Here is a 14,660-nt window from a genome sequence, read left to right on the forward strand (position 1 = left end):
TCAAAAGAGTTGTTATAGTTTTGTGATGATACTCAGCTAACAAAGGAAACAGCTATATTAAAATTTCAGGACAATGCCTCATAACACAGACTTTAACAAAGTGATAAGCCAACAGGTGGGTCTGTCATTAAAGCAAAAATATCTCACCCTCATTAAAAACTAAAGTAGTCTTTAGATGTGTGCTGCTCTTTTGATTTGGCTTAATATCGGAAAAAAAGAACTTGAGTATTTTTCAGGGATATTTCCTTGTTGTTTTTCATTTTTCTAGCAATTGTCCTAACCAAAACCTAAGCTCTTCATTTTATTTTCACCTTGAACTATCAATGTTGGTATCAAATTTTGACATACCAATTGCATATAATTTTATATAGTTGAAGGAAAAAAATGAAGGAAAGCATTATATTGAATAGATATTTGGGTATATAAGAAGAAAATGAATTATAGGCCAAGATAAAACCATAATGTATATAATTAGGACTACAGACCCATGGAAATTATAGGCAAGTAAATTCTAGCTCAGTATATGTTAAGATTAACAATGCTGTCCTACAATAAAAGAGGCTATCTCTTGATAAAGTGTCACTTGAAGTATTCACCAGAGGCTGGACAATTAGTTCTTATTGATGTGGTAAAGAAAACTCAAGCGGCTAGTCCACTATTCATGAGCTGATCTGTGAAAAGAGGGTTCAGGGATCAAATATCATTTTTTTTAATTCAAATTTTTTTTAATTCATTCATTCATTTATTTATTGGCCACACTGCAAGACTTGCAGGCGGGATCTTAGTTCCAGGACCAGGAATCAAACCGGGGCCCCCGCAGGGAAAGCGCTGAGTCCTAACCACTGGACCACCAGGGAATTCTCTTGTTTTTTTTTTAATGCAGTATATGTTCTTAGAGATTTATAATGCAAAGTAGAATCACACTGAGTCTGAGATGAAGTATTAAAAACCCTGTTTGACTTATACCAGCTTTTCCCAATTTAGCTGATGGCTGAATACATCTGATTTATTTTTTTTAATTAATTAATTTACTTATTTATTTTTTGGCCGAGGCACGCGGCACGCAGGATCTTAGTTCCGTAACCAGGGATCGAACCTGTGCCCCCTGCAGTGGAAGCGCAGAGTCCTAACCACCAGACCACCAGGGAATTCCCCATTTGATCTATTATTCATTCAACATGCTCCAGGAAATGCTAAGACAGAGGACTAGGTGGATAATCTCACATCTATACTAGCAGTACGATATATGGAGTTAACAGTGAACTTAAAAAAAATTTTTGCCAATAAACAATGAGTGACAAGTACACATCTTTAATTTCCAAAAAATTCACAGCTGCACTTCTAAATCTTTAGTATATTACTCAGCACCTGATTATATATGCTGAAGTTTGTTGTCTATTTATAGTTAAACATGCAATAATCTTGCTTTCCTAGAAAGAAATCATCATACACGCAGAGATTATGACTTCTGATTTAACTATTTTTAATGATCTAAAAAGGTATAAAATACATAGATATGCTCCTTATAACTGTTTTGAATTACCAACAACACCTAGAATTGAAGGGATATGAAGTTTGTTTCATTACTGACTAACTTACTGCTTTTGAGTTGTAACCATAAGTACTCTTAAATGCTTGAGTGTAGAAGTATATCTGAAAAATAAACTTTTTTGAGGTCCTGCAAAATCCACCCCAGGTAAGGATAAACATAGCTTTGATCATAATATATGATCTTGAGTGTCCAGTTTAGTCAACAATAAACACTCATATACACAGTTGGGAATATACATTGTGTTCCTTCTGTAGAGAATAACTTTGCAATCCTCTCAAAATCAAAAGTCTACACGTTTGGGGCTTCCCTGGTGGCGCAGTGGTTGAGAGTCCGCCTGCCGATGCAGGGGACACGGGTTCGTGCCCCGGGTCCGGGAGGATCCCACGTGCCGCGGAGCGGCTGGGCCTGTGAGCCATGGCCGCTGGGCCTGCGTGTCCGGAGCCTGTGCTGCGCAGCGGGAGAGACCACAACAGTGAAAGGCCTGCGTACCGCAAAAAAAAAAAAAAAAAAAAAAAAGTCTACACGTTTGATTCAGTCTTTTCAGTATTTATCCTATAGAATACTTACATGTATATGCAAAAACATATATGAGGATGTTCAATGCCATATTATTTACAAAGCAGAAGACTACAAACTAAAATGTCTCTCAAGAAGGAACTGGTAAAACACATTATGTTCTATGCATTACATTACATAATAGATTGGAGCATGACAGATTAGAGTACTACATAGGCTTTAAAAAAATGAATCTAGTGGCTGATATGTAAAGATTTACAAGACAGTAATTTGTGTATAGAATGATATCCATAGTTTGCATGTTAAAAATAAAACAGATTGGAGTGGGGAGGATTAAGAGACTGATAACACACTTCTGTATATACAAACAATTTTGCAGAAGGCTTAGAAGTTAATAGTGGTTGCCTCTGGGGAAAAGAAATGAAAATGTGGGGCAGAAGGGAGATTACCTTTTCATTGTAATCCATTTTGTACACTTTTGTATGGATTACTCTCTTAATTTAAAAAAAGTTAAATACAAAAAGAATAAAAATATTTCAAAACATGTTATTTATTATTTAACTATAAAATTTTCCAAGGGAGGAAACTCAGGAAAGCTCACATAACAGAGAGATTACATATGTCACAACTCATATTCATTCAACCCCAAAGCCTACATTAAAATCTGCTGACATAATGAAACTCTAGTGTATATATGTATTAAAAATAACTCTCGATAAAGAATGAGAATTTTAATATTTGTAAATTTGTGGTATAGTCCATGTTCATTATGAGTCTCAATGTAATACGAACCATACTAAACCTTTCTCTCGTCTAATATCCAAAAATTTTTTTAAATTACTTCTTTCAAATATGTAAAAACTTGCTTTGAAATTTTCTAATCTAAGCTAAACTTAGAAAAGTAGGGAATACAAACTTCTGTTAAAATACAGTGAGTGCATAATTGTTTAAAGCATATGGTTCACCGGGTTGAACCCTATGAAACTGCCATCAAAAATGGTTTAAGATCAACAATTCCTTATGGTGCAACTAAGTTCAGTCAAAACACTACCAGTAAGCAGTTTCATCTGCCCAGAACCAAGAGTGGAAAGAGGCAAGAGAAATGATAGAACAAAAGAATGAGACATATGGTATATATTAATATATAAAATAAAATATATAATTCTTTTTGGTTAAAAAAAAAACGAGCACCTCAAATAATTTGTACAAAATGAGAAGATTTTGATACCAAAGAGTTTTAGATCAGCAAAGGAATTTAATTACACAAATCACTACATACAAAGTAAATCTTTAAGTACTACACGAAAGGGAGTGAGTACAGAGGATATCAAGAAAATAGAGATATTTCCTTAATTGGAGAGGGGAGAGAAATGTAGGCAGAGCATTAAGGAAGATTTGATGGAAAAGGCTATTTTTGTTGCAGTCTTTTGCAAGGGAAAACTAGTCAGTAGTCTTAAATGGTATATAATAAAATACATTTAGGAGTTTAGGTACAATTTGTGTTTCTTTTTAAGTTCGTATTAGATGGAAACAGGAGTAAGTATTAAGCTCTCTATTTGAAGTTTTCTTAAACTCCATATATGATACTGCTGTCAAACTATTTTAAGATTATTATCATATATCAACATAGTTGATATTACAACATATCAAACTACGTTAAAATCTCAAGTTAATCGGAGCTTAGGGTTTATATATCTGCCTCACTCATATGAAAAGTCCTGAGAATAAACAAAACAAAAAAGTCTATGAGCAACCAAACAGACATTCCAAAGTCTCCTGAATAAGCAAAGTCCCCAGATTCTCACTTAGAATTCATGTATTCTTACCTGGGATACACATCTCCTAAGTGTGACTGTCCATTAGATAATGATGCCTTTAATTAGCATAACACTCTACTTTCTAAAACATTCTATAAATTCAGATCATTCATATTCATTTATTCGTTCAGCAAAATTCACGAGCTCCTTCTATGTGCAAGCCACTACTCTATGCAATGGGTACACAGAAATTAAAAAAACAAAACACAGTTCCTGCTCTAACGGGGTTACTGTATTAAGCTATAAGTGTGTGGGGTGGGAAGGTGCACAGGAGGGGCCATCAGAAGACAGAAGAAATAGAAATGCTTAAACTAGCCAAAAGTCAATAAACTCATAACTAATAAATCATAGGGTATTAAACAGTACATACCACAACCACAGGAACTCTGAGAGCACTGTTCCAATAAGGCCATTAATGATAATGCACATTAATACTACTTTATTGGGAAACTCAAAGTCCTCAAATCCAGTATAATGAAGTAAAAAGAAACCTGGCCATAAGAGCAGCAGATTAAAGAGACCTACAAAACCTAAACATGTATAGAAGAGAGAAAAGTTAGTAACTGTGATTTATTTCAATTTTCCAAACTTATAACTCTACAATAAGAAAACGTTAGATTTTGCACAAAGGGCTTCAACAGGTTTCCTTAACTGAAATTTCTGTTACTTTTTTTTTTTTCCTGTTACTTTTGTTTTTAAGTAAGTCTTATGGAGAGATCAACACTAGAAAAAACTTTATCAAGCAACTGGTGATCACTGAGTCTTCAAGGTTCAACTATCCCACTGTATGGAGCAACTACTGAAGAACAAACCACTTAGAACAATTCAGAAAGAAGGGCTGCTAATCTTAGATTATAATAATGTAGTGTCCTAGAACTTAAAGGAATAACTGGTGCGTGTATGTGTGTGTGTATTCAGCCTAAATTATTAAGAGGAACTAGACGGTTTACTCTCTGATTCGAATCATATTTATGTTTAAAGCACCCGTGCTATGCTAGGAATAATGGAGAAGGGTCCCCTAAAAAGATAAAATTTTTGCTTCCCGCCTTCCCAAGAGCTCATAAGCTAGTCTGTGAGATTACACACATACGCCAATAGCTATTCAAGTATGAATTAAGCATGGACTATGTGTAAAGGAAGGCTATAATATTTAGTGGTTAAGTGTGTGCTCTGCCGTCTGATTGCCCTGGGTTCCAATCCCAGCTCTACCATTCACTAGTACTGTAATCTTTAGGCAAACTTTAGGCAAGATGCTCAACCTCTTATAAACCTCAGTTTTCCAATCTGTAAGTGTAAAACAATATTTAATTAGGTTACTAGGAAGATTAGACAAACATAAAATACACACAGTACATGGCATGGAGTAAATAGTTAATAAAGGCTAGCTATTATTATTATAGAAACATAAGCTTATATAAGACTACAACATGTGAATGGAAAGAAAAAAATATTATAATCTTATAGTAGTTTTTATTGGACTTTGTAAATAGTTTAACACCACAATTCCACTATGAGATCCAGAGGTAACTATAGAGCTTTCCTAAAAGAAAATTAAATTACAGTAGGTATGTATTTTATATTTGCTGCTAAATAATAAACTAGTATTTAGGATGCCTAGTTACATCTTAATAGGGCTGGAGCACCTACTCTCATCTGCTGCTGAAGACTCACAAGACCTGCCTTCTCTGAAGGACTGTCTTGGACAGCGACCAAGTCTGCCTATCCCCAGAAGTTCCCACCCCTCCCCACTCCACACCCTGCGCAGCCGAATCCTAATGGCTCTAGGCCAGGACAGCTCTGAGGAGTGCCTAGACACATTACCTGCTCCCACTGTGCTCCCTGCCCAGGGACCTGCAATGAGCTGGGCCACGCCTCAACTGTACCAGAGATCGCGTGGTTCTCTCCCCTTCTCTATTCTGCTCCTCTCACGCCCTTGCCAGTCTTTCCTGCAGGGCACCCCTTCAATGGATCTCCCGCACCAAATCCCCGTCTCATACCCTGCTTCTAGGAAACCCAACTTAAGACACCTAGTGATAAAAATAAAAAGGAACAAAACAACACACGTACAGAAGGCTTGTATAGTATTAAAAAGCTGTTTTAATTAAAACAGCAAAATTTGGCATTATCAAGAACCAAATCTCTTTTCTGTTCCCTGAACTATGAAACCTATGAAAACCCATATTTAGTAACAACTTTTGGATCTAGAGATAAAAGATCCAAATCACTTCACCTGTTCTCTAGACCCTCCAGAAGGCAGCCACGTGCACTTCTGCTCTTCCCTAAAGTGAACACTCCAGCACAGTGGATCCACTCACTGTTCCCTGCTATGCTCTGCTCACATCCCAAAGCCGAAAGAACCCTCCACGTCCCAACCCTAACTACTACTTCTCCAATCCTATCTATTCTAAAGCCCATGTCAAATTCATACTGCTTTCCATATCATGGCACATATGAAGATTAACCAAGTTATATGTCTGTTACTACTCTCCAATAAGAGTAAATAAGCAATTTTTCTTGAAAGCTGCCAATCTGAAAAAAGAACACTGTAAAACATAAACATTTTAATCCATTCCAGATGGAATTTTCTATGACTTTAAAATAAGACATCATTAAAATTATCTTCATATTTAAAGTATAGTTATTGAATTCTCTACTTGAAAGGAACTTGAGTGATCACCCAGTCTAGCGGCTTTTCAAAGGTTTTATTTTTGTTCATTTTTAGGTGAAGATATACAAACTATTTTTAGCAGAAAAATCATTTCTACAAATTAAATTATAGTGCTAAAAAACCAACAAAGCAGAATTGCTCCAGCAGAAGCAGCAAAGGAGACTGAGAACCAGACTCACACATGCAACGCCACCTCCTTCCAACCTTCCCAGGATCCTCCGTAAATCAGCTACTAACCTAGTCCAATCTTCTCATTTTCAGAAGAGTATGAGATAAATGAAGTTATAACAGCTAGAGTCCATGTCTCCTGGTTCCCTGTAAGCTGCACTTTGAATTCTCATCACCATGATTCTTTATCTATTGATATTCAGATATCTTTTGTAAGATATCTTGTCAATGTGTTCTTCTTTTGCAATCCTAGATATCACAAGTTCTTTACTGAGCTGATTTCAGGCAAAGGAGAATTTATAAATCATATTAGGCATTTACCAAAATTAAGAATTGATGCCAGAAACTATAACTGGATAATTTGAAAATCTATGTCATAAAAGAATCTGAGTCTTAAAGTGCAAATGGAAAACCTTCAAAAGACCTACAATTTTTAGTAAAAACAAGTACATAGACTGAAACAGTATTATACGTATCATTTTGGGGCAGTTTCCCCAATCTTACACTTCAAAAAAGGCAAAATGTATAATACAACAGGTATACACTCACATACTTATAACAGCATAACCTGTCATATCAGTGAGGAAAATATCTGATTCACAAGCTGAAGACATTAATTTGAAAAAGGTGTTAGAAGGAATTTCTTTACCTCACACTGAGGGAATGAGCGTTTCCTCACAGGTGCACAACTATGCAGAACAAGGTAAGAGAAAAACATTGAGATTGGACTTCATAATCTTTAAAATCTAATGGTTTTAAAGAATCATATGGGGGAGTGGGGAGGAAGACTTCCCTATTCCCTCCAAAAAACAAAAATGAAAACCCTAAGTTAATCATTCAGAGTAAATAGCCTCACAAGTTAAACATAGTCTTACCAAAGAACATTGGAATATCCAATTTATCTTCTCTGTCTACTTTTCTCTTGATCATAACAATATAGACAGCATAGAGCATGGCTCCAACAAGAGACCAAATGGAACCTGTAAAAATCAAGATAATAATTTAAAGCATCTGTTCATTAACTCATTTATCACACACTTATTTAAAATCTGACACAGTCAGCTCCTATTTCAAGAAATTAGTATTCAAATATGAAAAGATAAAGTATAACCCACCTTATCCATGGCCTCCAGGAATATAGGAAGGAGGTTAAAGTATAAACAAATAAATGCAAAAACATTCACCTCAATGATTTAACCAATGTTATACGTGTTATATTACCAACTTCTTGGTATTTAATTTTGAAATGCATACTTCATATTGTCCCCTACATAAGCAATTATGACACCTGACACAGCCAACTTAACTATGCTTCCTTCCGTCTCTAAGCTGTTGTTTATATTGTTCTCCCCACTATGTATAATTTTTAATATACATTCTACCACCATTTTCAAGACCCTATTAAAGTCCCACCACTGCCACCAAGCATCCTCTTTCTACTCCACTGAAATTTCCATCCTTGTCTTCTATTTTAGATAATGTAATACTTACTATAGTTAAATATAGTGCTATTTTATTCTCTAGGGGCTTCATTTTGTTAATCATATATTATTGATTAAAATCAAAAACTCCTTGACAACTGCAAACACATAAAGTATACTTTTTAATGTTCTAAAATATCTAACATAATGTAGGGCTCACAGTACCTGCATAATAAATATGGATTCTCTTTAATATATTAACTCGCAAGAACATTTAAGTAAGCCTTTAAAAACAGCTATATAGGGCTTCCCTGGTGGCGCAGTGGTTGAGAGTCTGCCTGCCGATGCAGGGGACACGGGTTCGTGCCCTGGTCCAGGAAGATCGCACATGCCGCGGAGCGGCTGGGCCCATGAGCCATGGCCGCTGAGCCTGCATGTCCGGAGCCTGTGCTCCGCAACGGGAGAGGCCACAGCAGTGAGAGGCCCGCGTACCGCAAAAAAACAAAACAAACAAACAATAAAAACAGCTGTTAAAGGTGCTATCTGCCAGGTGACCATATTCAATACTTTAATCAATTATCCAAAAGTCCAGTGTTTCATTAAATCTATTTATTATTACTATTACTACTAAACTATTTTTAAAAAGCAAAGGGAAAGCCTGTCAACAAAATCTCTCACACACACACAACAAATATATATATTGTTTTACACATACAGATCTGCTCTGGGTGAGAAAGAGGTAAGGCAGTTCAAGACACAGCTCCCTGGGCAGTAACCAGGAATAGTTTAGAAAGCACTGTTGTATTTAATAAACTTTAAATGTCTAAAGAAAGTATCCAGAAGGAGGGACTTCCCTGGTGGTCCAGCAGTTAAGACTCCACACTCCCAATGCAGGGGGCCCAGGTTCAATACCTGGTCAGGGAGCTAGATCCTGCATGCTGCAACGAAAGATCCCACATGCCACAACTAAAGATTCCGCATGCCGCAACTAAGATCCTGCATGCTTCAACTAATAGCCAGCGCAGCCAAGTAAATAAATAAATGAATATTTTTAAAAATAAATAAAAAATAAAGAAAGTATCCAGAAGGAAACCAGTTAAGCTAGATTTTGATTACCCTTCTTTTGTTAAATTTAAACAATGGATCAAAACCGACGTGTTTACTGTAGTAGTAACTGTTTCAGGCAAGAATCAAAAGTGAATGACAAAATTAGCAGGCAGATACAAGCATGATGGATAGGATATATGTATAGCCTCAGTATCTCTTACAAGATGATTATTACTTACAAAGGGAAAAATCAGTAACTACACTGGAGCAACCTGACACACCACTTTAAAATTAATGTCACGAGTAATGGGACAAATCAACATCATGTGCCTTCTGATATGATATATTTATCAGGACACAATATCACTTCCATGGTATTCTTGCCAAAAATGCACAACATAAATTTAACCATAAGGAAATATCAGACAAACTCAGATTGAAGGACATTCTACGAAACAAGTGGACAGTATCCTCCAAAAATATTAAAGTTATGAAAGACAAGAAAAGACTGAGGGATAGTTCCAGATTAAAGGAAACTAAGGAAACATGACAACTAAATGCAACAAATGATGTTGGACCAGGAAAAGAACATTAGTGGAAAAAATGGTGAAATCTGAAAAGGATCTACAGACTAAATAAAAATTATTGTAATCACTGTTAATTCCTGATTTTTAAACCTGTACTGTAGTTATGTACATTGTAAATAGTTAAGAGAATCGGGGGGAGTGCTATATGAGAGTTCTGTGAAATATTTTTTAATTTTTTTACATTATTTCCAAAGGAAAAGTTAAAGGAAAAAAAGGCCTTGTTAGTGCTCACCCTGTGTGTGTGTATGTATGCACGCATGTGTCTGGACATGCACATGCATGATGACATGCACAGAACTTTTCTTGTATACTCTAAGAGAAAGAATGCAGAATCAGATACTTACCTATTGGGTCTCTTCCAGCAGATTTTTCAGACTCTGACAGGTTTACCAGCACAACACCTCCGATGCTATGAGAATAACAGTCATTACTGACAAGTAAAATAATAAATTCCTTCAAAAGACTAACCTCAAAGATCAAAATTATTTACAAGTAATAAAGACTAATCTCAACTTTGGGTAAAACTATCAAAGAATTAATGATTTAGTTAATAATATTTAACAATATTATCAGTACAGTATAAGTGCTATACTTATATTAACTCATTTAATCCACATAAAATGCCCAATATTACCTTATAAGGAAGGGATTATTATCATTCCCATTGTACACATGAGAAAATTATACATAATGCACAAAGAAATGAAGTAACTTGACCAAAATCACACAGCTGGGATTGAGACGCAGGCAGTCTACTTCCAGAGTTCAGTGTTGTTACCTGCTATGCTATCTTCTGCCTTTCAATTAGGAAAAAATTAACCAACTTGTCATCCCTCTTCCAATCTTTTTTGGCAATGTACAAATATCAAAACCCATATAAACCTAGCAATGGCACTAACTCTCACTGGTAAAACCAAAATTAATGGTAAAACTATCCTTAAATATTTAAATAATTAAATGAATCCCATTATTTTAATGTAAAAATAAGACCAAATTAAGGATGTAGAGAAATCAAGAGGTTATTCCTTCATTCAACTGTTGCTTATTGAGCTAAACTTCAGGTTAAGCAATGAACAAGAGAGATGTGGTTCCTGTCCTCATGCAGCCTTATACTGTCTTTCTATTTCTATGTATCTTTCTACTTTTATTAAGACAATGAAAAGAAAAGTTAGAAATAGGCATGAATTTTGAACAAAGTTGGATAAACCTCATCACTTCCCTGTGACAAATATACTGTATTTCCCTAATGCAAAAATAAGTTTGGCTAAAACATGGGCCAATCATGCAAAAAGAATAAATTCCTAGTGTCCATAGTCTAAATGGTAAATTAGTTGGTTCAACCAGATTGCCCATGGAAACTACCATGGTCAAGTTACCCTTATATCTAAAAGAGAGAAACACCACTTATGTGACTGCCAAGTGCCAGTCTCTACGATAATCACTTTCTATATACATCCCTCCAAACTTTAAAACAAGACTGCAAAGTAGTAGATGATATTATCATCATTTTGTCATCTAGGAAATCCTCTCAGAGAGTTCAGGGCAAGTGCCCAGGGGCAAAAAGCAGAGCTCTGATTCAAACCCAGCTCTGATAGTTCAGAAACACTAATCTTTCTGGTAAATTATTCTGCTACCTTCTCTGATTTCTAATTTTCTCTCACAAAAACAACAGCTTCATCAAACCAACATGTCTTTTTTGAGTATTGACTGTGAGCAAAGCTTTATGCTAGGTCTTTGATGACACACAGAAGTAGAAAACAAGGTTCTGACCTTCAAGGGTTTATAATCTCGTAGGGATACAAAGTTAAATAAAGTAAAAGATTTAAGTTAGTCATTAATGATACTTATGTTACAAACAGTAATACAAAATTGCCAGATAATTTATACAGAAATAATTGAAAGATTGAGGCTGAGACAATCAGAGAAGACTGCAGGTTAGATTTCTAGAAGTGGGAGAAGTGAAAACTAAAAACTAAACAAAAAGGGGAACTTGTTTGAGGAAAAGGAAACAGAAACTTGGGAGCTTATGAGGATTAACATGCAGTTAAACGTGAATGTCAGTACAATACTTAGCAGTCCACAGTCGCATGAACGGGAACCAAAGCTGCTCTGGGGTCCTCCCTCCAGTTACCCTCCCCAGGAAGGTTTCAAAAACTAGCCAAGGATGTGATGCAGAGCTGAGTAGCATAATGTCCCCTTAAAACCTTTTATCCTCATCTATCTTTGCCTATACAGTATATTATAATATAAACTATCGTCTATCATTACCAGAAATGCTTTAAACATTGCATTTTTAAGCAGAATAAACTAGCTATTACACTATATTCTTACCTTAAAATTACAGCTAATAGTTTAGAAAGAGTAAATCTATCTCCACTGTTACTTGGAAACATTGCAGCAAGGATTAAGGTAAAAAGTCCTATGGAGAGAAAAGGATAAAAAAAAAGATGCATTAGCTTAAATACTGTCAAAATTATTTATTACCAACTTGACTGTTTAAATAAGTTAATTAGACACCTAACTTTTAAACTAATTTTTGTCATTTTTAAATGACTAAGAATAAGACTGCAGTTACCTAGGCTGAAATGTTCAGAGATCACACATAAAAACAGCCTCCAAATGAAACCATGTTTATTTCAACAGTACAGATCAAGTACAGTCCTATTTATTTTAAAACTAATAAGAGAGTTAAACTGAGCATTCAGAGTAACATTCTGACCTCATCATAATCAAGCATGTGAACTAAAGTTATTTTTACAGCTTCAAAAATACTTTTTTTATCTTTCAGATTTGGAAGGTGATTCAATTTTAAAAATAAAACACCTTTCATAGGGCAAATTATAGTTATGAAATAAGCAATTACATTTAGCCAAAGGGTTGAAAAAAAGATCTTTAGAAAGAATACGTGAAAGGAAAGATAGCTACAATACAGAGTCAGCCTATAAAACTTTAATATATTGTTGTATAAAAAATACTGTAAAGTATTGGAAGGAATATAAATAGCACAAGGCTATGGCACAAAATTTAAAGATTAAATAGTAGTTATACCAATATACATTAGAAAGAATGAAATAATTTAAAACAAGATAAAAATATATGTATATGTACACATATATATCAGAAATAGGTCTTGAGTTATAATACAGATTTTGAAGACAAATTTCTTACCAGAAGTTGAGGACAAAATATTAACTATAGCAACTTTTGTGTCTGAAAGTGCTTCTTGATATGACAAATTTGCCAAAAACCACTAAAGAAATAGAAAATAAAGTGAAACCTAATAAATGACTTTTTATATTTGTCATTATAATTTATAGTCCCCTCCTTTTTTTCTCCCTCTAAATACTGCTATCATAAGTTTTAAAATCTGCTTTGTACTGAAAAGTCACAGGCCCAAAAAGAAGACAAACATTTATATCAGACCTAATATCTTTGCTATCCAATTTCCCTTAAGAAATTAACAACAGTTGGTTAAAAATTAGCACTGGTCAGGCTTTTTTAAAAATTAGGGTAAATTTAATATCAAATCAACATTGAAATTTGCTTTATCCAAGCACTGATAGTACTCTATTAAGTTTATCTAAATCAAATTTAGGTTGGGGGGAATTCTCAAACATTAAAATACGTACAGATGAATATAACATGATGAGAAATCGATTGAACAAGGTGATGCCTAAGGGGATGGATGGAACTAGCCAGATCGATAGACAAAAGGTTATACTCACTTTGGAAATTTTTAAATGTCCAAGAAATTGTGAATTTACTGGCTAACTGTGATTGTTTCTCTGATTCTCAGTTTTGAGACATAATATAAAGAGGTCTCATAACTTTGAATATAATGAAGTTTTCCAGCTATGAGGATTTTTTTTTTCTTTTTTCCCTTTTGCTTGTCTAGGCTAGGTTATTCTTATATTCCCAACCCTGTGCCTACTTTGATTTACAGAATAAGAAATAGGACCTCTTTTGATGTAGCCTGGTGTGTGTGTGTGTGTGTGTGTGTGTGTGCGTGTGTGTGTGTGCGCGTGCGTGCATCCAAAGTTCATTTATTTTTACTGCTATCAGATAATCTAATACAGTTTACCACAACTCATCCATTTTTCTGTTGATGAACACTTTTTGACTATTTCAAACAATGTTACCAAGAATATTCTAGCATATGCCGCCTGGGGCATATGTGCATGAGTGCCCCTAATGTAGTATATACTAAGAAGCAGATTGCTGGGTCAAAGTAAATTAACTGCTTGTCTAACTGTTTTCTGTTACTTAAACAGACTGACTGGATAATCATATTCTACTGGAGAATGACTTGTCTCTATTAAGGGAGGGACATCTCTTGATATCTCTCAGAACTTGTAGTTAAGTGAGAAGTACAGTTATTAGCATTTATATTTCAAAGAAGCAGTAGAGACACATGATCTTAGAGCTAGATCTTACTGCTAGGAGGCAGCAGATGGCTGAGTGTCTAGAAGTCTTCATTCAGTATACACTGTACTCAAAGCTAAAGCCAGACTCTGATTCCATCTGTAGTCCTTTGACTTCCTAATTTCACTTGACTATCTAAATAAGAAAATGAGGTTAGCAACTGGTAAGATGGGCAATATAAAATATATATGACAACAGGGGCCACAATCTGCTTGCAGTTGAAGTGCTAAAAAAGAAGCAGAGGGCTTCCCTGGTGGCGCAGTGGTTGAGAGTCCATCTGCCGATGCAGGGGACACGGGTTCGTGCCCCGGTCCGGGAAGATCCCACATGCCGCGGAGCGGCTGGGCCCGTGAGCCATGGCCGCTGGGCCTGTGCATCCGGAGCCTGTGCTCCGCAACGGGAGAGGCCACAACAGTGACGGGCCCGCGTACCGAAAAAAAAAAGCAGCAGAAGATTCTGCCC

General features: G+C 35.4%; 1 protein-coding gene across 3 annotated transcripts in view; it reads right to left on the reverse strand.

Annotated features, from left to right (window-relative positions):
* The window catches only part of SLC35F5 (solute carrier family 35 member F5), a 41,977-nt gene that overhangs the window by 8,505 nt on the left and 18,812 nt on the right, over positions 1-14,660 (reverse strand). The window contains exons 8-13 of one of the 3 annotated variants that reach the window (XM_082658664.1): positions 12,945-13,026; positions 12,108-12,195; positions 10,121-10,185; positions 7,597-7,701; positions 7,371-7,410; positions 6,903-6,996 (exon numbers count right to left, since the gene is read on the reverse strand). In XM_082658664.1, coding sequence (XP_082514790.1) covers positions 7,397-7,410; positions 7,597-7,701; positions 10,121-10,185; positions 12,108-12,195; positions 12,945-13,026 — 354 coding nt within the window. In that variant the 3' untranslated portion in view covers positions 6,903-6,996; positions 7,371-7,396. Of the gene's footprint in view, positions 1-4,255; positions 4,416-6,902; positions 6,997-7,370; positions 7,411-7,596; positions 7,702-10,120; positions 10,186-12,107; positions 12,196-12,944; positions 13,027-14,660 lie in introns of those variants that run through there. The other 2 variants (XM_082658663.1, XR_014297002.1) reach the window with 2 other exon arrangements.

This window comes from Grampus griseus, assembly GCF_964374135.1.
Source record: "Grampus griseus genome assembly, chromosome: 7".
In the NCBI taxonomy this organism is placed as follows: domain Eukaryota; kingdom Metazoa; phylum Chordata; class Mammalia; order Artiodactyla; family Delphinidae; genus Grampus; species Grampus griseus.